At 48.6% G+C, this 23,874-nt stretch overlaps 5 protein-coding genes across 5 annotated transcripts; all 5 read left to right on the top strand.

Moving 5' to 3' along the window:
* The first annotated feature begins 2,778 nt into the window (after positions 1–2,778).
* BJ212DRAFT_1396560 (uncharacterized protein) lies at positions 2,779–3,213 on the top strand. The gene is made up of 2 exons (XM_041337212.1): positions 2,779–2,809; positions 2,950–3,213. Exons 1-2 carry the CDS (start codon positions 2,788–2,790, stop codon positions 3,144–3,146), a joined length of 219 nt encoding a protein of 72 aa, XP_041186460.1. The 5' UTR covers positions 2,779–2,787; the 3' UTR covers positions 3,147–3,213.
* A 2,394-nt stretch (positions 3,214–5,607) lies between these two features.
* On the top strand, positions 5,608–6,087 carry BJ212DRAFT_1204129 (uncharacterized protein; the record flags this gene model as incomplete). The annotated part of the gene is made up of 1 exon (XM_041329126.1): positions 5,608–6,087. A coding segment is annotated over one exon (480 nt), but the record flags the coding sequence as incomplete, so codon positions are not given.
* A 2,759-nt stretch (positions 6,088–8,846) lies between these two features.
* BJ212DRAFT_1396561 (P-loop containing nucleoside triphosphate hydrolase protein) lies at positions 8,847–12,260 on the top strand. The gene is made up of 9 exons (XM_041337213.1): positions 8,847–9,436; positions 9,487–9,693; positions 9,749–10,325; positions 10,378–10,431; positions 10,482–10,883; positions 10,938–11,060; positions 11,109–11,226; positions 11,278–11,582; positions 11,632–12,260. The coding sequence occupies exons 1-9, from the start codon at positions 9,000–9,002 to the stop codon at positions 12,130–12,132; spliced, it is 2,724 nt and encodes a 907-aa protein (XP_041186462.1). The 5' UTR covers positions 8,847–8,999; the 3' UTR covers positions 12,133–12,260.
* Positions 12,261–13,860: 1,600 nt separating this feature from the next.
* BJ212DRAFT_1396568 (uncharacterized protein) lies at positions 13,861–17,042 on the top strand. Its single transcript, XM_041337214.1, has 10 exons — positions 13,861–13,968; positions 14,020–14,073; positions 14,129–14,233; positions 14,486–14,593; positions 14,656–14,837; positions 14,976–15,011; positions 15,268–15,694; positions 15,753–15,873; positions 15,922–16,582; positions 16,632–17,042. Exons 3-9 carry the CDS (start codon positions 14,162–14,164, stop codon positions 16,578–16,580), a joined length of 1,605 nt encoding a protein of 534 aa, XP_041186463.1. The 5' UTR covers positions 13,861–13,968; positions 14,020–14,073; positions 14,129–14,161; the 3' UTR covers positions 16,581–16,582; positions 16,632–17,042.
* Positions 17,043–17,151: 109 nt separating this feature from the next.
* Positions 17,152–23,130, top strand: BJ212DRAFT_1487135 (uncharacterized protein; the record flags this gene model as incomplete). Its single annotated transcript, XM_041341238.1, has 7 exons — positions 17,152–18,455; positions 18,505–19,493; positions 19,544–19,867; positions 19,938–20,041; positions 20,091–20,302; positions 20,358–21,622; positions 21,680–23,130. The coding sequence occupies 7 exons, from the start codon at positions 17,152–17,154 to the stop codon at positions 23,128–23,130; spliced, it is 5,649 nt and encodes a 1,882-aa protein (XP_041186464.1).
* Between the last annotated feature and the right edge of the window lie 744 nt (positions 23,131–23,874).

Genomic DNA, 23,874 nt, shown 5'->3' on the forward strand with positions numbered 1-23,874 from the left:
AAATAAATGAAAAGGGACTCACTGGGGGACTGGTTGGATGATGGATGGATGCTCCCAGATGCTGTACGACATAAGGCGACCAAGTGTGGGAAGAGCGTGCTAAGTGCATGTGCAGGAATGCGTCGCATAGTGTGGGAAAGCGTCACGCCTCTGGTGCGTTTTGCAGGAAAGTCATGGAGGGTGAGTCATACACTGTACCAATCGTTGTGAGTTGTAATATGGGTGATATACACCTGGAGGAATCTCATTCCCTACACCGCTCCTCCCATAAGCTCATGCATCAAAAACAGCATCTGAAAAACCCACAGCTTGAAGTGTGTTTATGCAACATGGAACAGCATGCCTAGTATGACATCACGTCTGGTGCATTGTCCAATTGTGTCCTTCCAAATTGGTAAGATTGCCTCCTGCACCAGCTAAAACTACCTGTCAATGTCATTCAAACCATTGTGTTCCAAGAAGAAGGCCAACCTTTGTATATCCTTGTGCTTTAACATGTGGGTACTGGATAATGCACTCTGTGGCATGTGTTCTCCTTCAAGGAGCAGGGTATTCAGTGATGCCTTACCACTGACAAGTAGCGTGCAGCATCCACTGCAGGAAGTAAATAGTCCAATTCAGGCTGGGAATGGAATGAACGCTTGCATATGTAGAAGCTACAGGTGTCAGGAAGCTGGAGTTTAATTTAGCTGAATGAGCCTTTTGGCAGTATGGCAAAGACACAGGACTGGTGACCAGTTCAGCTGACCACATCCTTCAGAAAGAATGTGTGGTTTTGACATACTACCAAACTGGTTGATCTCTGAGTTGGAGCGGCACAGTATGAGTGGCAGGGTGTTAAGAACCATGCTCAAGGGAGAGAGAGACTGACTCAGAGGGGCTTGGCCTCAGCTCATACACTGTGCCCCTTACCCGAGTATGTGCCCTTCATTTCAGAGGAAGTCTGATGATGGTCTGATGAAGTCCGGAGGACTTCCAGAGGAGTGCAGGAAACGTCCGGAGGAGCATGGGAGAGTTCCGGAGGAATGCAGGAAATGCTCAGGAGAGTCCCCACTGCAAGGTAATACTTCTACAGGAAAACAGGATGGAAGGATAGGATGTCCAGAGGTCCAGAGTATGGAGGACAGGAGGTCCAGAGGTATGGAGGATGGAACGTCCGAAGGTACAGAGGGCAGAACGTCCGAAGGTACAGAGGGCAGAATGTCCGAAGGTACAGAGGGCAGAATGTCCGAAGGTACAGAGGGCAGAATGTCCGAAGGTACAGAGGGCAGAATGTCCGAAGGTACAGAGGGCAGAATGTCCGAAGGTACAGAGGGCAGAATGTCCGAAGGTACAGAGGGCAGAATGTCCGAAGGTACAGAGGGCAGAATGTCCGAAGGACAGGATACCTGGAGGTATGAGGGACAGGACATCCAGAGGTACAGAGGACAGGAGGTCTGGAGGTCTGGGAGGAATAGGGGCTACATCAGACGAAGTCCGATGTAGAAGCAAACAGAGGTAGACTACCCTAAGGTAGAGTTGGAGGGACAGGAAGTAGACCTAAGTCTGGAAAGAGGGTAAGTGCCTGAAAGGCAAGACTCCAGCCTAGGGAAGCAATCCCTAGACTTGGGACAGAGACATAGGGGACAAATCCGAAGGTCCAGAATTCCAGCCTAGGGAATCCTTCCCTAGGCCTTATGGAAAAGGACAAACTCAGATGGACTGAAGTCTGGAAGAAGGTTGGGCAAGTCTAAGGTGATATTCAGACTGAGGACTCTACTGTAGTTGTACAGGGGTTATATACTAGAGGCTATCCAATAGGATCAGTAAGCAAAGGAGTAAGGCTATGTACGAGCATGCGGAAACACATTGGTAAGTAAGACGGAACATAACTAAATGAACTCGGAGATGAAACTAGTACAAGGATCAATCAGCAAGATGGAAACAGAGATAACTGACAACTGGAAAGGCGGAGATGCCTAAATGGGGATAGGTGCAGGATCTCGGACAGAGGGTGGGAATAGGTCCGGAGATAGTACAGTTAATATCTGGAGGTCCGGAGATCTGGGGATCCGGAAGGCAGGGCAGAAACAGGACTGAGATATGTGAGGTGGTGGATGTAGTCCGGAATCCAGGAGGATGTAAAGTCCAGATGTCTTGCTGGATGGAATGTGCATAGGGTGGACAGGATAGGGGATCCAGGAATGAGTTGGATATGGGGTCTGGAAATAGGTCCAGAAAGCGTGGGAATATGATGGGATCTATGTCTGGCATATGGGATATGACACAGGGTGAAACAGCCCATAGTAGGGGTACATATAAACCAGTCTGTTTATGGGTCTATCATCAAGACATGTCCCCCGCAGGTGTGCTGATGGATTTGTGTGACTGAGCATGCTGGTCCAGTACTTTGGAAATTTGTGTTAGTATGGTTGGCCATTATGAGGATTATGTCTTTGCAGCCATGGCCGTGTAGTGTTGTGGGCAGAACTGATGAGTTCTGTCAACTGGTTTGGCAGAACTGTGAAAAATTGTTGGCAGAACTTGGCAAAACTCAGGGTTGGCAGAGAACTAGTCCATAGTAATATGTATGTACATTGCATATATCTTTAAAAGTGTGAAAACAGAGTCACAGACACTCTCAGCTGATCCTTTGTCCCAGAATATGGTTCATGCTGGTGGCTGCCCACTGCCCAGTGCCATACCTAAGATTCAACGATGACTTTGAGTGTCTCAACAAAGTTGCCAACAGCTCTGGCCACTACTTCTGGAAATGTCAGCACTGCCATATCATCTGCCACTGCAAGGATGCTACTCCCAAACTTCACCAAAAAGCCCAGACATTTATTATGAACAAGGCAGAGGGCAACAGAAAGCCTGCATGTTGTCGGCATATGCATATGCACACTTGTGAGGAGGTTGGAATCAATGTTGATGTCACCCAGAATCTGGAAGCCAATTTTGCATGGGTGCCTCCACTTGTAGCAGAGCCACAAGATGTAGACAACCTCCTTGCAGGTCCCAAGACCATATCAGCTGATGAAATTGCCAAAGCATTTGTTGCTCTCAAAGCACAGGAGAATCTGGAAGAATTTATGAGTATTGACAATGTGGAGGTCCTTGAAGGGAAGGCATTTGATTTTGCTGAATTGGAGCAGGTTGACTAAGGGATAGTACCCCAAGCTGCTGTGGATGAGATTGATGTTGTGGATCATGATGGTGAGGATGATGGATGGCATGAGGCATCATTGATGTCTTCAGTAGGACTGACAGTCAATATTGATGTTGTAGATATAAAATTTTCACTGCTAGAGTTATGCCACTTGGCAGAACTGGTTATTCTGGTGGCTCTGCTGGCAAAATCAACCTCTGCCCACAACACTACTATCCAGGCCATGGCATTAGGCTCAAGATCATTCCTTCTGAATTACTATGTAGGGAGCCAGCCCTCTGCCACTTGCCACTTGGTCAGGTATACAAATTTTTCCCAACTTAAAGCTTAAAGGAGGATGCACTTCATATCTTCAAATCTGTCTTTGGTGTGTCTTGGGGGTTTGGAGACCTCCTGTTAAGAACCATGTTGCTCAAGGGGGAGAGAGACTGACTCAGAGGGGCTTGGCCTCAGCTCATACGCTGTGCCCCTTACCCAAGTATGTGCCCTTCATTTCATATGAGGTCCGATGATGGTCCGATGAAGTCCAGAGGACTTCTGGAGGCTGGCTGCTCTGCTGGAGAGCACTAGAGGACTTCCGGAGGAGCGTGGGAAATGTCCGGAGGAGCGCGGGAGAGTTCCAGAGGAACGCAGGAAGTGCTCAGGAGAGTTCCCACTGCAAGGTAATACTTCTACAGGAAACAGGATGGAGGGATAGGAGGTCCAAAGGTCCGGAGGACAGGAGGACAGGAGGACAGGAGGACAGGAGGACAGGAGGACAGGAGGACAGGAGGACAGGAGGGCAGGATGATGGAGGACAGAGGGACAGGATGTCTGGAGGTACAAGGGACAGGATATCCAGAGGTACGAAGGACAGGAGGATAGGATGTCTGAGGGTTAGGAGGACAGGACGTCTGAAGGTATGGAGGGTGGAACATCTGAAGGACAGGATGCCTGGAGGTACGAGGGACAGGAGGTCCGGAGGTCCAGAAGGAATAGGGGCTACATCGGATGAAGTCCGATGTAGAAACAAACAGAGGTGGACTACCCTAAGGTAGAGTTGGAGAGACAGGGATTGGACCTAAGTCCAGAAAGAGGGTAAGTGCCGGAAAGGCAGAGCTCTGGCCTAGGGAATCAATCCCTAGGCCTGATGGGTAGGACAGGCTTAGGTGGACCAAAGTCCAAGGGAGGATTGGGCAACTCTAAGTTGATATTCAAACTAAAGAACTACAGGAGTATCTACAGGGGTTATATACTGAACAATATCTGAGGGGATCAGTAAGCAAAGGAGCAAGGCTATGTACGAGCATGTGGAAACACATTAGTAAGTAAGTCAGAACATAAGTAAATGAACTTGGAGATGAGGACTCATACAAGGATCAATAAGCAAGATGGAACAAGAGGTAACCGAAAGCTGGAAGGCAGAGAATGCCTAAATGGGGATAGGCACAGGATATCAGACAGAGGGTGGGAATAGGTCCAGCATTAATATCCAGAGGTCCAGAGATCTGGGGATCCAGAAGACAAGGTGGATCCAGGACTGGAATATGAGAAGGTGGATATAGTCTGGAATCCAAGATGAGGTGAAGTCTGGATGTCTTGCTGGATGGAGTGTGCATAGGGTGGACAGGATAGGGTTGTATGGATCAGGCTAGCAGTGAGGATCTGATGGTCCAGAGCTCAGGGGTAAATCCGGAGTGTAGTCAATCCTGCTGAGGTGTGGAGCACAGCGGAAGGGGATCTTGGAATGAGCTGGATATGATGTGGGGTCCGGATGTAGGCTCGGAAGGCGTGGGAATATGATGGAACATGGGTCCAGATTGTGGGATATGACACCTCCTGTGAATGCAATATGAGGTTGTCCTATGGCAAGCCTGAAGTTGAACTATTAACAATCTGCTTAACAAGTCATTCAATTTTATGGTGAAGCACACCATGCCAATGTGTACCCCTTGAAGCTTGAAGCTGAGCTTAAGCGTCCAAGTTCTGCCAGTGGCTGTAGTGCCTGTGATACTATGTGTTAGTGCTGAGCAAGCCTCAGCTGGATAAGCACCTTGTTGTCCTCCAGCTGCATTCCACTATCATCCACACCATTCCATTCGATCTCAGGTAATTCTTGCACCTTTTGTTTTGTATCACTCTACAGTGAGTAACAGCATTCGATCAATTCATTACCCAATGCCTCACGATCACCACCACTGGACAGACTTACTATGTAAAACATCATTTCATTACATCACCTTAAAGGATTCAACATTATAGCTTCGTCTTCTATCCTTGGATCAGCATCCTGGTAAGTCTCAAGGTAATTTCTGCTTCTGTGGTTTCTAACCTATAGCTGTCTTTACCTGCTAGTAAGACTTTATCTCACAATCTGTGCTATGATTATCATCATCTCCTTGTTGAGGAGTTATTGTGAGTATACCCATCTCTCCTTCCTTCTCTCCTTCTGACCTTATTATCAGATTTTGGATATGTCCAAAGGAGCTTGGGAGAAGTTGGCCCAGGTCACTGTCAAGGGTGCTGAGCATGACTTTCATGAATGCTTGCCCCATCCCCAATGTTTGGAAGGGACCCAAGTAGACCTCCTCAACTATATCTATGGAGTATTAGATGACAAAACGAAGAACCGACTCATTTGGCTCCATGGTATAGCAGGTGTCAGAAAGTCTGCTGTTGCGTTTACTGTAGCAGAAAGGATGAGAGGTCTGAAAGTGACAGAGGAGACAAATGTCAAGAAGCAGCTCACAGGAACATTCTTTTTCTCCTGCAGGCACATAAATCGATGCACAACCGGTCATCTCTTTGTGATGCTTGCCTACCAGCTGGCCAGCAATTTCCCCAGCGTCAAGATGCATGTGACCAAAGCCATCCTCAAGAACCCTGCTCTGCTACACCCAAACAGGTCCCTTCGCAATCAGATGGAGGCGCTGTTTTTCCGACCTCTGCAGCAGCTCAAATACAGACTGCATGACTGTCCACCTTTGGCATTTGTTATTGATGCCCTTGATGAATGCACAGAAACCCTCGACCAATCTGCACCAGAACCCCTTGACCAGTCCACAATTGAAGCCCTCAATGAAAACAAATCCAAAATCAAGCTTGCTGAATTCATCTCCTTGCTCACCCAAGCTCTTTAAGATCCTTATCTCCCCACGACCCAAATTCTAGTCACAAGCCACTCAGAAGCGCATATTCATGAAGCCATGCAGCACGAAGATGTGTGCCCATTGGTATGTGAGATACCAGTGAAGATTTCCAGACAGGGTGTTGCTGCCACCATCTCGCTAGATGGTGCAGATGTCAACAAAGACATCTATCTTTTCTTAGAGCATTCCTTTATGAAACTGTGAAGTCACTTTCCCACTTTCCCATAGCCAACAAGGGTTCAACTGGAGTGGCTAGCAAACCTGAGCGGGGAGACATTTCATCATAGCATCTACAATGATGAAGTTTATCAATGATCGACGCAATGATCCCTACAACCAACTTGAGCTCATGCTCGATCTAGCGAGTGACCTGGTTCCAGGAACGGAGGTGTACAAGTTATATGATCATATTCTATCCACATGCGCCAACCTGACACAGTCATACCTGCACTTGTCCATCATTGCTTCCCTTTCAGATCCTCTGCCTATGTCCCAAATCTCCAAACTTCTTGGCCCTGGTGAGGGCAGGGATGTCAAAAGAGTACTGGTGCAACTACACTCTGTCATAGATGTTCCCACTGACAATAGTCTCCCTGTGAATATCTATCACTCATCCATTTGTGACTATGTTTCCCACCCCTCCAACTGCAGCCTCCCTTAAGTAAAATATATCACATCACCACACTCCCTACTCATGCTTTCCTCTCTCCACTTGATGGTGCGCAAGATTCCTGAAAGCACAGCCCTCTTCGATGTGCTCTCAGAATTGAGTAGGCAGAATCAAGCTATGGAACCCTGCAACCCTCTGGATTTAGGTGGCTCATTATCCTTCATGATCCAGCCACTGGAGTCTTTGCAAGTTCTTACAGCTTTACTATGGCTTCGGGGAGATCATAGGCCAAAGTTACAATACTGGCTAGTGACCCTAGATGGGCATGCCTGGTTGCAAACTTGAGAAGGGAGGTCCTGGATGTTCACTGAGAGAGGGGAAACAGACTGGTTGCTCACCCAGGGGGGCAAGGACTGGCTGCAGACCCTCTGTGGGCAAGACTGGTTGCAGACTACACACAGGCAGGACTGGCTGCAGAAGCCAGGTGTGCAAAAATGGCTCCAGACAACACATGGGCAAACATGGCTACAGAGCTCAGCTGGACAAGACTGGCTGCAGGCCACACGTGGGACAGAGTGGCTGCTGACTCCGGATGCACAACAGTGGCTGCAGATTCCAGATGGGCAATGGTGGCTGCTAACCCAGAGCAATGAGGAATTCTCTGAGTCCCTGCCCAGGGATAACATGCTGATGTCCCCATCTGTAATACATGTCCCTGGCAGGAGACACACCCTATCAAAGTACAAGGGGCAATCCCAGCTGCAGATCCAAGAGAAATAACACTGGCTGGCAACCCCAAGAGGGAGATGCTGGCTGACAACTCCAGTAGGGCAACACTGGCTAGCAACCCCAAAAGGGCAACACTGGCTAGCAACACTGGCTGCAGATGGAGGATGGGCAAGGCTGGTTGCGGATGGAGGGGCGAAGTTGGTTGACAATGCAGTATGGACAAGGTTGGCTGCAGACACAGGGTGGATGAAGCTGGTTGCACACCTGGGGCAGGTGAAACTGGCTGGAGATGGAGGGGCGAGATTGGCTGCAGACCCCAGATGGGCAAGACTGGTTGCAGACACCACAAGGTCAAATGTGGAGGTTGATGAACGTCTGGCTGACAATGGAGGAGTTTTCGAACACATTGGAAGCAATCAGGCAATGCATGATTGTTCCAGAATTGCCTTTGCAGCCAGCTTTTCAAGTTATCAAGCAGTTCAAAAGCTTGCTGGATTTCATGATGTTTCCTGTGTTCCTGGCGTTGAGACACCAGGATCATTCTATCTCTGCATTACCCCCAGGTTGTTCCTCAACAGACATAGAGATCATTCATTCTATGAGAACATTTATCATTTTTGCATGCGAAGCACATGAACAAAATTGAGGATCTTCCGACATTCTCAACTACGCATGCCAAAACTGGGCCGTCCATCTCTCACAAGCCACGAATCCATGAAATGCGAAGCTCACCCACATACTTAAGTCTTTCCAGGATCGCCATCTCCTTTCCTGGCTCGAAAGGCAGTGGTGCACGAAGGATCTACAGTCATACCTTACTATTTTATCTGAAGGCGAGAAACTTGCAAAGGTATGAGTGTTAACAATTTTGGTTTCCTAAACTCACAACCTAGCCTGTGCATTTAGGACCATCTCATCGAAGTTCCAGGGTCATCTTAGTAACCAGTCTGAAGCTGATGGATTCGTGCTGCACTATCTTGTTATTGCTATGCATATTGATTTCTTACTGTAATATTACTCGAGTGTATATGCAGTATCACCAGTTCACCCCTCTAACCAATTGATCGTAATCATGGCACGTATGGGCGAGTTGGCTCCATTCTTGCACCTGAACAAGCCTGCGACGCAAGTGCAACAAAATTGTAGCTTGAACTCAACCAACGGTTAGCTTCAAGGGGTACAGTTAATAATAGTAATAATATGTGGCTGTGCTGAACATATCCCTATCCAAAATTTCCTTTCACTTTATGATACGTCGACATTTACATAAATCGAGGACGCGCCCATCGGAGAGTCGGGGACCGAACTACACGCCAACTGCTCTCTCATTTTCGAAAAAAATTCCTGCTAGAAACTTTGTGTCGAGGAAGAGTCACGAGGAATGCATGTATTTCGACATCAACCAAGACCGTCATCCTTGAATGGCCACAAAGTTTGTCGCTCCGCAAGGGACTTGAGTTTCCTCGGTATTCGGAATTATTTCAATGACCTTGAAAGTCAGAAATACAATCACGAAGTCCTGGGCGCCCGTCGGGCGCAGTTTTCGATTTCGCGTCGCTCTCGGGGTTCAGCGCAGATGTCACTTCAGAAACCGAAGGAATTGGATATCCCAATAGAAGATTATTACTCTGGAAATCATGCCCCTCTTCCACCTTCTCAGCGCTCTGACTGGCGGCTAAGAGCCACTTCGCGCACCAGCCGTATTCAACTATTTGATGGTCAACGACACAGGAGATACATCAAACGTACAAATCCTCCCCACATCCAAGTGCAACAGGGAGAGCCTTTTTTCGAAGAGATTCAGGCATACAATAAACAGTTCGTTGCTCTTATGAATTTTGCCTTTGTATTAAATCAGCCGTTCGTAGTTTTTTATCTTTACTGGAGTCTGAACAAACCGAGGATGAGGCAGTTCTGAGGGAGCGACTGTCCACTTGGTCGTTATTTCGATTACAAGAAGAAGGGTATACGATGACGGGTCTTTCTGCTTTTTGGATGGGCGCACCGAAGTTTGGACGTTTTGTAGCTTCATTTTCTCTTGGTCCTGGTATCGACTTGCCAGATCATAGGTTCGAGTGAGTTTTTGTCTCCATTTGAATCTCGTCGAATAAGCGTACTTACTGTGTCCAGGAATGGTACGCAAGTTCTTGTTTCAAGGTTTGATCCCCTTCAGGAGCCACCACGCCGAGGAAGTGTCCTTAACAAGACTGCATCACAACTGCGCGTGGCATTCGAAGAGAAATTTGAGGTTGAAGGTGGCTGCTGGCGCTTGGATGTTGGGCGGTCCAACATCGTGTACATTCGTATGCGAGAAGCCATTTCTCGATTCAATCAAGACCCGCAAGCACTAGAAGACCGAACTCATTTGATATCCTCTCCAGACAACCAGTTTATTCTCCACGGAACTCATTTGCGAGACGTCTTGTTGCGTTCATTTTCTCCGGATAGACCATCACTGCATGTACCGTTGCAACCTCCAGATGAGGTTAAGTATGTGCCTCGAGGGAAACTTGAGCATGACAGTCGGGAGGTGCGAGAGCATGGAGGCGCGTTCAAGGAAGACATGCACATCCAAAGCTGGGCAAGGCGATACTCACAGGTCAATCCAATTGCAATAGATGGTGATCCGGTCCTTGAGGGCCTGAATGCCACGCAGATTCGAGCTATTGCCATGATGATTGGCGAACGGATCAGTCTTGTTCAAGGAGTACGTTTCATCTGGTCAAGTAACATTGAAAACTAAAGGACATTCACTTCAGCCGCCTGGTACAGGCAAAACGAAAACGATCATCGAAGCTGTGAAATTACTCAAGGTTCGATTTCCTCGCATCGATTTATATCTGTCTCTGAGGTGTTATTCAAGGTTCACTTTGAAGTGCATCATCCTCTTCTTGTCTGTACTTACACCAACGTTGCGGTCGATAATCTCGTGGAGGGTTTTGCAGCGGCTGGCGTGAAACCCCTTCGGGTCGGGTTCGGTGCTAAAATCAAATCGTCTCTGTACGAATATACTTTAGATGCGAAGCTGGAGGCGCATCCTCTCAGGCTTAAAGTCGACCAACTTCTGAAAGACCAGGAAAACGTCGAAAGAAAGTTAGGCGCGCTGGAAAATAGAATCGTTGTAGCTGAGAAATCGGGCAGTGGAAAGCTCAGTAGCATGCGGACTGCGTTTACTCTATTGGAGAGGCAAGTTTTGGCGTTGAGAGCGAAACTGTATGCGCTTCATCAGGAAATGCTCAACGATATCACTGCTGCTGCTGACGTAGTGAGTGACCTATTATCTGTCCCACTTTGCCTCGGACTCACGACTGCTTGGCAGATTTGTACAACGTGCATCACATCTGCTAGCGCCGCACTCAATATCCTTGACTTTCCAGTTGTGTTTTTAGATGAGGCTTCCATGTCAACAGAGCCAGCGTCACTCATTCCTTTGATGCGAGGAGTGAGCCGGCTGAACTCTTTTCCGTATTTTCGTTCTAACCATTAGCAGTCTCAACATGTTGCCCTGATTGGAGATCATAAACAATTACCTCCCGTCATTACCAGTCGCGAAGCGCAACTTAACGGCCTTGGGATCAGTCTATTTGAAAGACTTACTGAAGAAGGAGGTGTGTGGTTCTGACGTCAGAAGAGTTCTTATCTGGAATATCAAATTATAGTTGTTCCATCAATTATGCTTGATGTGCAGTACAGGATGCACCCTTCCATTTCTAGATTTCCGTCGCTAGAGTTCTATGACTTTGCTTTGCAAGACGGGACGGTGGACAGCGCTGGTAACATTCACCCCATGTTATTACCTCCGCTGTCAAGTCACCTCGAGCAAAATGTTCTCACTGGTCATCGTCCCTCTGTTGTATTCATTGATCACGGCGGTGCAGAAACTCTCAAGGACCGCAGCAGGGTGAACTGGAATGAGGCTCACATTGTTTGTAGCATCGTTGAAGATTTACTCTTGCAAAACGAGGTGAGCGCCGCCTGGTTGTCGAGTATGTCCGACTGACATTCTTTCCAAGAACTTGCTAGGGGCGAACATAGGCGTCATTGCGCCATATGCTGCCCAGATTTCACTCTTGTATCGCCTCCTAAACACCGATGCCAAGTATCGCAAGCGCTTCGAATCCACTCTTGGCGACCACCGAATGATGCAGCTTGGCGGTATCGAAGTGAAGACGGTGGATGGGTTCGAAGGACGCGAGAAGGACGTCATCATCTTTTCGACCGTGCGAAATAATACGTCGGGGTACATTGGGTTCCTTGCTGACAGACGTCGATTAAATGTTGGACTGACGCGTGCGAAGAGAGGGCTGTTCGTTGTTGGGAGTATTAGTACTCTGAAGGCTGGGAAGATGGCCAAGGGTTGGTCAGGTGAGAGTCCTGCAAGGGTGGGTAAAGGGGCTGAGGCTTGGAGGCGATACGCGAAATATCTCCTCGAGGAGAACATGGTGCTGACCCTTAGCGGAGATAGATTAAGGAAAATGCTGTACGGGCACGCGCCAAAGGCGACGTTGAGCTGAGTCTTTTCACTTGCTGAATCACGGTACATATCACAATTGGTTATTGGTGTCGTATACTCTTAGCGTTATTGTGTCGCACAGCCCCTCTCTGTACCGCTATCAGAAAGCACGTAAGTTTTCCATCGACCTCGAAGCTTGACAGAAGTCAGAACCCTCCAAGGCTATGTTTTCGATCATTGATTGACACTTTTCGGCGCTCATATTACGTTGTACCCATGGGACAATTTGAGACGGCTTGGCACCTGGACCGTAGCCGGACGACATGCAACGTATGCGATTTCGCGACCCTGATAAAAGCGATGCACTTGCACATTCCTCGTGTACTATAAGCTCATCAGACTCGGAGTTCGCGCCGTTGACAATTACTGTTCGTAACAATGGTCAAGGTGGGATTCGACGCTAAGTAGCGACTGTTGGCATGAGCCCGCGGTTGATATATATGCGGTAGTGTGAAAGCCTTCAAGCTGCGATTTGCTGGACGAGTACGTGAATACATGACATGCCTGATCCAGATCCGAACCGCATAACTTGAAGCGGCCCCGGCGCCATCGCTGGAAGCACTGCTCCGTACCGCGGCGCAACTACTATAAACTCAATTTGCCCCGGTTGTCCACGTCCGAGGCTAGCGCTCAGCGCTGGACGTCGTTCAACGTTGATAGTTCCTTGCCGGTGTGAATTACCGAAAGAGATAAAAGCTAAATCACTTTTCTACACAAGCGTTCACAACCCTGTATAGTGAGGCCTGAGGGATTCGCACCTTCCTTTTTTCAGGGACAAATTGGAGGTGGGCCTTCGATGGTGTTGTGTTGCAGGTCTTCGGGCTTCCATGGCCACTGAGTCTATAATTGCGAAAAAAGGGAATGATGCCTCATTGTGCGCAGTACAAAGAGCGGGGTTCCGAATGTTATGGACCCGACGCGGTGCCGTGTCATTCATTATTGAAACCTCCGTTAGTGTTTGAGTTACGGCTGAGTGTAGTTGAACGTAGAGCCGAGGAAGCGGGACGAAGTACTTCTTGGATAAATTGATGATCATTTGGCAAGGAAGTTGATGATGATTTGAATCGATGTTGAAGCAGGATTACGTAGTTACGTAGGGAGCGGGATGGAGCGGAAGTAACCGTCCGAGCACTGGGCGACATATCGCACTCTAATTTGACGGTGTGAACTGTGACGAAATACAATACCGTAGCCTCCTTCCAGGACAGTTGAAAAGCACCTTGTGAGATGTTTTTTTTTTGGTCTTCTCTATCTCAGTTCTTGGTAGTACCTTCTCTATTTCTGGTCAAACTCGCGTTCTATTAGATCTTCAATCACTTTAATCTGCAAATCGTTCTCTCTTCCTCTTACCTGGCAACCAACAAAAATGCCATCTCCGCTGGCGGTATCTCCTTCAAATAGGACTGCACATACACCGCTGCACAGTACTTCACCTATGTCTTCCAATTCCTTCCTCATCCCACCAGTTCCCTTCGGCGCCATGTTGCGTCAGTTTCGCAAGTTGTCGCCTCCCTCGTGTAATTCCTCCCAGTCCGTGAATTATCCGCTGGTACACCTCGAGTCAGTCGGACCTAATTGTATTCCTCGATCGGCTAATTCTCAGCCGCCCTCACCCCTTGCTGGCCTGGGCGCTCCATTTATCCCTGTATCCTGCCAAATGTCAAACGATTTGGACATTGCTATCCCAGCGTATCACCGCTTTCACAACGACTCCCACTTGAATTTGTCTCCAACATCCTCAGGGAGCAGTGAGGGACTCTCCTTGCCGTCGTGCGAGTTCCCTGCCACTCGGTCATTATTTGAGCAATTCAGAAATACACGATCGCGCGTCTTGCTCGTAAGTACCTTGGTTCTTCACCCGTTTCAATGTCTGATAGCCCATTTAAAGCTCCAGAAAGATCGTCGCTGGCCATTGCCATCATTTGTGTCGTTCTTCACAGAGGTAAGCCCAACACCAGTAGAACGTAGACGCACCCGTTGAATCATTGTCTGAACAGGGACGAGATCGACGTGCTTTTGTCAGACCGCCCATGTCCATGTGGGTCGCGAACGAGTGCATTGAGCCAAACGACGTTTGGGTGATATTTCAGTCACACGAGGATGTAAGCGGCCCATTTCATTCTTTATATGGTATTGCTCCCTCGAACCCCCTGACGCCTAATTTCCTTTTTTGGACACTGCCATGTCCTCCACGTGAGAGCGGGTAGTGCAAAGGATACCGTTGCATTGCTACCAGTCAGGCACCCCCGAGATAACCCATATCGATGATTTATTCCACTTGCTGGCTCTTTTTTTTGCTCATTCACTTTTACTAATTATCCGATCTTAAATTTACTGAACATGGCGTATCCTAGGCTTGCACAGCGCTTTCTCTCTCTCACCCCTCCATCACCATCACCCCTGCTCTTCAGAGCGATTTGGAGCCTTTTGATAGATTGCGCAGAGTCGATTCATTGCTCAAGGTGCGTCACGATCATATCGGTGTAGCTTAGCAGCGGCTCAATCCGAGGTCGCCGTCCGTCAGAATTCTTCTGCGATTTCATATCCTGCTGGTCTCCGCATGTCCCTCTCAACACCTGACCTTCATAAATGCGTACCATTTGGGACGTCCGCATTCGCGCAGACTATCGGGTCACCAAATGATGACTTTGTCATCTCCACCAACCCGCCCAATCCGCGAACAACATTCAGGCTGGGTGATTGGATGTAAGCACTTTCATTTTAGGTTACTCCAATTTGCAAACACCGATTTTGTTTGTGATCGGTATGGAGTTGCCTAGACTTTTTAGGGGCAACTTTATTTGAAATGAATTGTAGAGTCTGTGTTGACTTGTTCTTCAATAGATGCAATTCCCCCAACTGCGCAGCGCACAACTTTGGGTGAGTCTTGTTCTTTGACGAGGTTACCGTATCTCTGTGTACTCTTTCATTCCCGTGGAATCGGAGAATCCCGACGGAGCTGGGGGAAAACATTACATTCTGGACTTCCTCGATCGTCATATGCGTCATCATTACCTACTTTGAATCGCTCTTCTAGAATCTCTCGCTATCTGTATCTCGCTATTTCCCCCTGCCGTCCCATCTCTCATACAAGGATGGTGCTGACTGATTCCTTTCCTTGCATGATTCTACACAGGCGTAATTTAGCTTGCAGAGGTTGTGGATGTCCACGTTCTGAGAATCCCCCCTCAACGATGCAGCGACAAGGGTCTTGTGGGCCACCCGTATCGCGTCTTCCAGTATCACCCCGCTTCGTCAATTCATCCGGACACACGCCCATGCCCCAAAGCAGTCTTTCTCCATCAGCTACCTCTCCTCTTTACTCCAGCGCCGGTCATAACATGCGTCATGCACCCCCGCCTATCCAGCCGAGCATGATGGGTGCAAAACCTCCCTCGCCTGCCCACCCTCTCCTCACTCCATCTGGTCGTTCTTTTGCGGTCGGAGGCAAGGTACAAAACGTCTCTTCGGACCCGTTGTCGCCGTGCGTCATGTATTGGCCGGATAACGAATCATTCCCAGAACAAGGCCAGATTCGACCAAGCAGCTTGATGGTTGTTCCAGTAAGCATTACACTCTGTGTCCTTCCTTTCCAATCTGACATGTATTATTCCCTAGCAGCCCCCGATCTTGAACACTGGTAACCGTGGGCCTATCGAACATCAGCCTGGTGATTGGATTTGTCAAAAGTGCAATTATCTGAATTGGAGACGCCGCAAAGTTTGCCAGACTTGTTTTCCTTGTAGGTGCACATCAACTGCGATGTTACATTCTTACCAACGTTTTGTAGATGCTGAAGGAAACGGCGATTCCATCTCCGCTGCTGTGCAAGCGGAGCGCATCAACTTACTCACATCGCTCCTTGCGCAGAACCAGCTTCCGCTTGCGAGTGGTCCCCCATCCCTTCCATCTCAAGCCCCCCGGTCTCATTCCATGACACCCCCGCAGCGCCGCCGCATGTTCATGGACAACGTTCCTCAGAATCAGGTACCATACCGATCCCGCTCGCATTCTAATTTCGATGTGGGTACGCAATACTCAGACTCTCAATTCATCTATGAGACGTCTGCTCCCCGTCGTACCTCCCCGTCTTCGTTCCCAAGTCTTGGTGATCACGAGGACTATCTTCCCTCCAATATCCCTGCTCCTTTACTTCCGTCTTTCTTGCAGGATATCGTGCAATCCCCCACTCTGTCTCCGAGTTCTACCTCATCCACCGACCTCTCCCCAGAGGATTATGATGATAGTTTCTCCTCGGAACGCTCATCATTTGGGAAGGATCGCATTATCACGAACGACTCTTCTTCGAACCTGCCTGTTAGCAACATCTGGAAGCTAAACGACGAGGAAACGAAGGGTATCGCGGGCGTTGCGTTGCCCAACATTGGCTTGATAGGGAGTAGGAAAAGCAGCCACGAGGCATTGCGTCGCCGACCTAATTCGCCTTGATTGTAAGCTCTCGTTGATTCAATTTGACGACTGTGCTCACCTTGCCTTTAGTCACCACGTATATACATTAAGCATAGGGAAGGATACCGACAAGCAAGGTCAAGTGCGGACACCACAGGTCTCCACGGATGGACATGCGGACAGCGTCCTGGGTATTGTACGGAGAATACGGTTAGAGTGATTTTTCTGGTATTTTTATTTGTTCTTCCCCTAGTGCTGGCTCATATGACGGACTGCTTGCTTTGACGCAAGGCGTCCTTGCGCATTTTTCTGCTTCATCTTCGCACTTTCAAGTTGGATCTCGCAATCGCACCAGCATATTCTGCATATTGTTTATCTTGGTCATTTATTTTATCTTGGAGTTCTTACGCCTCCTTTATGTACTCCTGCATAGTCTAATTGTGTTCGTAAAAGTTTGCAATAGTATCGACGTGTTCACCAGTTATAGGAGTTGACTTGACAATGTTTGTATATGTTAGCATCAGAAGGTGTTGCACACCAAACACAAATAACGCGCTTTCCTATTCTGATCATAGTAGCTTTTGCTATCTATGTTTGCACACCGCATATTATGTCTGGTGTTGTGATACAAGCCCAACAATATCAGCCCTCCGCCGCCACCACATTCCTCACGACCCCATCAAGAAATGCGTCCGAAGAATCTGACCTCCTTCGCTCCATACGCGCTGCCATTCGAAGTTCCGGTACCAATACCGTGAACACAACTTTTAGCCCCCTCTCCACAAGTGGATCAGAGTCCTGGATAGACCAAGAACTTTCCTGGAGCGACTATTGCGTTATCCTAAGCGAAGGAGGCGTCATCAAGAGAAAATGGGACCTCAGTCAAGAAAACCAAATCATCCAACATGCCTGTATCGGAAAGCTCACACAGCCAACAGCATCCTCCAATCACCAATCCCACGGCAGTGCCCACTACACACGATCAAACGAAACCCCCGGAACGACAAACATCTTCGGGCCATTCGCCTCACTCAGAGAGGAATCGAAAGCTGTCGAAGATTCAGACGAGGAAATCTCGGGTGTATTTATTTTCTTGAGAAGTATTGGAAAGGTTTTTTTGGAGAATGGGATGGATTATACGTTTTCGCTTCCGTTTCTTGTTCACAGGGCGTGGCCGCTTCGGCCTCATGGTGTTCTTATCCAGCGGATCCTTGATCCAGCTGAAGTGGATGAGGCTCGTGTTACAGGAGATGATGTGTTGCCCACCATATTCACCATCACGAGCGCGTTTTCGGAGCCTGAAGCTGTTGGAATCTCGAGTGGTATTTTGGGAGGTTTTGGTGATGAACCTGTTGCTTTGGTAGATGAGGAAGAGAATTGTTCCAAGCCGCTGGTTACTGTTTCTGCTGGAGACGAGGTTGTTTGGGTTTCTCCTGGTGTTCCTAATTCGACTGGCGAGTTTTTGGTTACCTTTGATGCAGACAAAGGGGGTCTGTCTATATGGAGATATGCCTACTTGAAGCCCAAGGACGCTCCTGTGCCTCTTACCCGGACCAGACGTCAGAGCATTTCGCGAAAGAGTACTGGGAACAGGCGACAATCGAGTGTTAGCGACCTTTTGGAACTTGACCGCCGTTTACCTCAGGATATGGAATTTGATGGCGAATTTCCCCCACCGTTTCCTCCAATGTCCGGACTTCCGCCTTCGACGACGAGTAATATCACTGCTCAGCCACCAATGCCAGGAAGAAACCGAGACTCCATCACCCGCCTAGATCTCAGTTTGACAATGGATAGAATGGCGCTTGGAGGACAGAAAGACCCAGAAGAGTTGATCACCCCTGTTGAACATGGAAGAATGAAGGCGTCTTATTGGGCCCAGCAGTTGACCACTCATCCTTTGGGAGGGAGACAGTAGGAGGTTATTGATACCTCACCTAAACACACACTCATGTTATTGTAGACTGCCGACGCGTGATATCTCTGTTGCATCATTTGATCAACGCTTTGATGGCAAGGTTCATCGCTCGCTCCTCGCAGTCTGCCTGCCCGAGGCTCAGGTGATTGTCTTTATGATTACCATTGAGGAAGACAAGAAATCATTTGTGGTTGAGAGTTTTGGTACTCTGGAAGCCGTTGCAATCGCGTCGATACGTGCGACGCGTGGTGACATTTGGGACCTTCTTGCGGTGAAGAAGGATGGTTCGTTATCATTGTTTACTCATGGATTGCACGAGCTCCGTATACGGCTGAGGCTCGCGCAACCCTGGAACGGCGACAGCAACGATTCATCTGAGGTCATCTCACTTGATCATGTTGTAGCATTGAAGCATGTTTGCGTCTCGTCGGTATATGTGGAGATGAGTGATGGGAAGGTCTATTACGCGCGACTGGACATGGCCCCACGCGATCCACTGGTGACCCAGGCCATACAGGTTCTGGCACTTGTGCTGCCCAAGGCTCAAACTTTTGACCTGCAGCGAAGATTTCTCGAGTCTTGGTCACAGCGTTACTTCCGAACATCACCTGGGGTCGAGTTCCGGGAGTTCACGCTCGCACTTTTCGCGCTTCTTGAGCTCAAGCTTGTGTATCCTTTCAAAAACGACGAGTCCGCAAATTCTTCTGTATGGGAAAGATTCTCAGCTTTATCCACTCCTAATCGTTCTTTCAACGACGATCCGGCTCTCCAACGCTTGAAGCTTCCTATACCCCCGACTACACAACATTACTTCCTTTTCACTCTGACCGTCAATCCTCTTCTGGCGCCTGTGCTCTATGCGTTACACATGTTGGCAGAGGACCTCCGCTTAGTGGTTCTTCGATACGAATCCCTCATGTTACTCATTCCTTTGATATGTCAAATTGCACACATCGTTCGACCAGAATGGGCAGATTACTGGAAGCGCCTCTGTCCTAATATCATGCCAGGATGGCCTGCCCCATCTACAACGCGTCAGTTTATACGTTTCTTTCACCGACATGTTTTTAATCTTCTTATTTAGGTGTGGACATGTTGGACGACCGCATACCAGTCTGGCCACCAGATATGTCGGCAATTCTTTATGGAAGCATAAGTAATCCTGACTGGCAATTCCCTGCGTATGGAACTTCCAGACTAGCTCGATCTTTTTCCATCGATCCATCATTTGCTTTTGGGGACGCCGAACCGCTCGTGTCATTGCAGCGTCTTACGGCAGCCTATGTGTGTCTTGCCGACAAAACGGTGTCATCTACGCAAAAGCGGGCAGAGCTGACCGTTGAAAAGCTCGTCGATATACTTGGGACAGCAGAGAAGGGATCTGCGTTTCTTAATAGTCTTCCATTGGGTATTGCAGCGCCCCTGAGGAGAAGCAATTAGAACGTGCCAGCTGTCGCCTCCTTCTCACTGGCGCAAAGAGCATTATGACCTCATTGGCCGGCGTGACTTGGCTTTCAGCGTTGCTGGAACGCAGCCAGAGCTTTCTCAGAAGGGCATCGCTCAATCTGCCGAGACCTACATGGTAGGGACCTACAGTTCAGGATATATTGTAGCGGCTGATCTGATTCTAGAATACCCACCGACGGATGACGATCGGCAGTCTGGCCGAACAGGCCAAATCTGCAAGTATCGGAGAAATCGATGCGGTTTCTGGAGTCGAACTTGATCTCAAGGGATTCACTAAGATCCGTTTTGGCCAGGATCGCAGATTGGAAGAGGTGGCTCGTATGCTTTGTTCGTCGGCCGTTCCATCGGTTCGGCTTGTAGAGCGTCCGGAATTGAAGTGAGTAGGATAATCGATAAATTTGGTCAAGGCTTCACTAACAACTGTTGAATAGTGAACATGACCAGGCGAAGGAGCAACAGCATCAAGTGGTTCGCATTGCAGAGCGAACGCTGGCACTGCCCTATGGTCGTGCTATGTTCACCTTTGGTTCTGTATTGACGGTCACGAAAGAGGCCTATGTCACCCCCAAGATGGAGTATGCGGTTAAGATACAACCATCAAATGTTACTTCTGCACCCGAGCTTGGCAAGATACCTGTCGAATGCCTTAACTGGGGCGAGTTCCATAATGGCGTCGCAGCAGGACTACGCATCTCTCCGGAAGCTCGTGGTGTAGAGAGTTCATGGATTGCCTTTAACAAGCCTTCCGAGCTCACCCCAGAACATGCCGGCTTCCTGTTTGGTCTTGGGCTCACGGGGCACCTCAAGGAAATGCTCACATGGCATACCTTCGGATATTTGACCCCAAAACATGACTTGACTTCTATTGGCGTCTTGCTTGGTTTGTCAGCTGCGAACGCTGGGACGGGCAATCGCCATGTGACAAAGTTGCTTGCTGTTCATACTCCAGCCTTGCTTCCCACGCAGAACGTCGACCTGAACGTATCCCTCATGACTCAAGCAGCCGGTTTGGCGGGAGTCGGAATTCTATACCTCAGTACCAGAAACAGACGCATGGCAGAAGTATGTCTCCACCAAATCAGCAGAAAAGACCTCGTGCAACCGGACCTCAGCAATGAACACAGAGAAGCTTATACTTATTGTGCAGCATTAGCCTTCGGCATGATAATGCTAGGTCAAGGCTCCTCCGTTCCCGCAGATCTCTCATCGCTCAATCGCCTCCGCGTCCTCGTGCATGGTGAAGGAAAGTCAGTTGTGAACTCCCAAGCACGGTCCACATTCGATGTCAATATCACCTCGCCAGCAGCTTCTATCGCACTTGGGCTGATGTATCTCAAGACAGAGCGACGAGATGTCGCTGACATCCTGGAGATTCCTAGCACGGTCTTGGAGCTGAACCGCATACAACCTAGTTTTTTGCTCATGCGGACTATTGCAAGATCCTTGATCATGTGGGACGATATCGCCTCAACGCCGCAGTGGTTACTTGCTCAGGTTCCCGAATCTATCGTGAAGGCCATGCACGGTCACATACGAGGAAAACTGGCTGACGATGCTATCGAGCTTGCCTATTACAACATCATAGGAGGTTGTTGTTTTGCTATTGGCTTGAAGTACGCAGGGACAGCACGTCATGAGGCATATATCATGCTCTCGAATTATTTCGACATGTTCAGTAGATTTGTGGCGGCTAGTGGTAAATTTTCCTCACGCAACTCACAAGATGTCATACTAAATATCTGATGCTTTCTAGGTCATGCCTTTGATTACAAGATCAAGCGCTCTGCTGTTCGTGAGGGCTTGAACCTCATTTCCATTGCGCTTTGTATGGTCATGGCGGGTACAGGGGAAATCACCTGCTTACGACGGCTGAGATATGCATATGGCATGTATCACCAAGCGTTTCGATATGGTGTCCATGTTGCAACTCACCTGTCACTTGGTTTATTGTTCCTCGGGGCCGGTCGGTATACTCTTGGAACTTCGAATGCCGCGATAGCTTGCATGATTGTTGCCTTTTTCCCCCGGTTCCATCATGTATCATCAGATAACAAGAGCTATCTTCAGGCTCTTCGCCACCTCTGGGTTCTTGCAGTTGAACCTAGATGCCTTATGGCACGGGACGTTAATACCAGAGAAGCAGTCTATCTTCCAGTCAAAATCACCACGAAAGAAGGTGCCGAAAAGGGTGCAACACAGCTGATATCGCCCACGTTGATACCGGATTTCAACAAACTTTTGTCCATTAGGATCGATACACCCCGCTATTGGCCTTTCTTTGTGGACCTTGAACACGTACCACAGCATAGGAGAAGCCTGTTAAAGCACCAAACGTTGTACGTGAAGCGACGCACTGCTTTCTTGAGCTATACGGAGGACCCTAGAGGAAGCAGAAGTCTTTTCGTTCGCTCTGGTTCATCTGCTGGAGATGCTGCAACTCTAGATTTCCCGCAATTGACCGACACGAAGGCACACCCCGCGAGCGACCTGACTCATTTCATCTCATCTTTTTCCAACGACACCCTATTTCTTGCTTTCGCAGATCACTTCTCACGCGAGGACGGTAAGACAGTCGAAGAGAGAGTCTTCCACAATTACTGTCACGCGGTCCTGCTTGATAGCATTCTTCAAGATAAGATGGAAACATTGCAGTCCCATCTGATGCTTTATCAGTATCGCACTCAATCACCATCGAACAGCTACTTCCATCTCCGGCTGCAAGACCTTCGTTTTGCTGTCGACTTTTACAGCAAAGTCTACGATAGGCGGTTCAGTGGGAAATCAGAGAATAATATTCGGCCTTCTCTGATTCGCGAAAACACTGTCTCTGGTGCATTACAAGCATTGGATGAGCGCCTTGCAGAAGTCCAAAGCTCTACAGCCCTTAATACGGTCTTTGGCAGATATGCTCGTGGGGAACTTATAGTGGAGTCCGAAGAAGCCCCTGAAGTATCGCGTTGGTTGGCTTGGTATCTGCTGCGTCACGGTGTCCCATCAGCATCGCTGCTAGCAATCCTCAAGCAACTTGCACAAGATGCTCATGCACAATGTGCCGCTCCTGGGAATGTCGATTTGAGGACGCTAGATGAGGGTATAAAGGAAGTCCTAAGAGGGACTGGGACCAAAATGAATACGGTGTTTGGGTCAGGATGGTCGGGTCCGTCTTTGGAGAGGGTTATTGATGCATGGCAGAGACATTCGTAAGACATGCTTCCATCGGTAACTTTCTTGTCGGTTGCAAATCGCGTTGACGGAATGAGAAGATGCAGCAGATGTTGAGATGATCATACAGTACAATTACAATTAAACTCGCCAACGGTGCCGGTGAGAGACGAAACACTGGGTAAGTATTCGCCGTCCGGCGTCACGTAAAGATAGACGATCTTCTATGTAAATCGATCCAAAGATCTTGCGCACGGAGAACTATACAATGCCGGATCACACCGCCGACTGGCTGGTGCTAGCTCCATAGGGCGATATTTATCGTATTACATCACTGACCTCACAAGTACTCGTTTCACCTACACACATAATTATAGTATTCGTTTCACAACACGCTACAGGAGAGGCCGAAACACGATTTGGATTAAATTTGATCGCAAGTTACGACGCTTGCACCCCAACTCACCGACACCGCATTGAATTGATTTTGCTTTGCCTCGTGGAGCCGATTTGCTCATAGGGTCCAATTCATAAACCAGCCTAGATGACTGTGACGTCTGTCTTCATCCCCAATTGGCATACCACAACAAAAGAGTGCAGTGCTTTGAGTTTGGTGTGAGTGAAAGTCGATATGAGCCGTGGAAAAAGCTTGCACAGCTTCGCACGGTGACAGTCATTTTTATGGAGTCCTTCGAGCCTCCACGAGCTCCACTGACGGGCAGTCGAGCGGTGATCCCGGGGATCCTACGTCCTCCTATATTTAACTTGAAGTGTCCCTCATGGACT

This window comes from Suillus subaureus (genome assembly GCF_016647635.1).
Source record: "Suillus subaureus strain MN1 chromosome Unknown BJ212scaffold_70, whole genome shotgun sequence".
In the NCBI taxonomy this organism is placed as follows: domain Eukaryota; kingdom Fungi; phylum Basidiomycota; class Agaricomycetes; order Boletales; family Suillaceae; genus Suillus; species Suillus subaureus.

Bases quoted from the DNA above. Each gene is read 5' to 3' on its own strand.
- BJ212DRAFT_1396560 (XM_041337212.1), top strand. From the start codon at position 2,788: ATGCTACTCCCAAACTTCACCA. The intron at 2,810-2,949 runs AAAAGCCCAGAC...ATTTTGCATGGG, and splicing joins GCTACTCCCAAACTTCACCA to TGCCTCCACTTGTAGCAGAG.
- BJ212DRAFT_1396561 (XM_041337213.1), top strand. From the start codon at position 9,000: ATGCATGTATTTCGACATCAACCAAGACCGTCATCCTTGAATGGCCAC. The intron at 10,884-10,937 runs GTGAGTGACCTA...ACTGCTTGGCAG, and splicing joins TCACTGCTGCTGCTGACGTA to ATTTGTACAACGTGCATCAC. The intron at 11,227-11,277 runs GTGTGTGGTTCT...ATCAAATTATAG, and splicing joins AAGACTTACTGAAGAAGGAG to TTGTTCCATCAATTATGCTT.
- BJ212DRAFT_1396568 (XM_041337214.1), top strand. From the start codon at position 14,162: ATGTCCATGTGGGTCGCGAACGAGTGCATTGAGCCAAACGACGTTTGG. The intron at 14,234-14,485 runs GTAAGCGGCCCA...GGCGTATCCTAG, and splicing joins TATTTCAGTCACACGAGGAT to GCTTGCACAGCGCTTTCTCT. The intron at 15,695-15,752 runs GTAAGCATTACA...ATTCCCTAGCAG, and splicing joins GCAGCTTGATGGTTGTTCCA to CCCCCGATCTTGAACACTGG.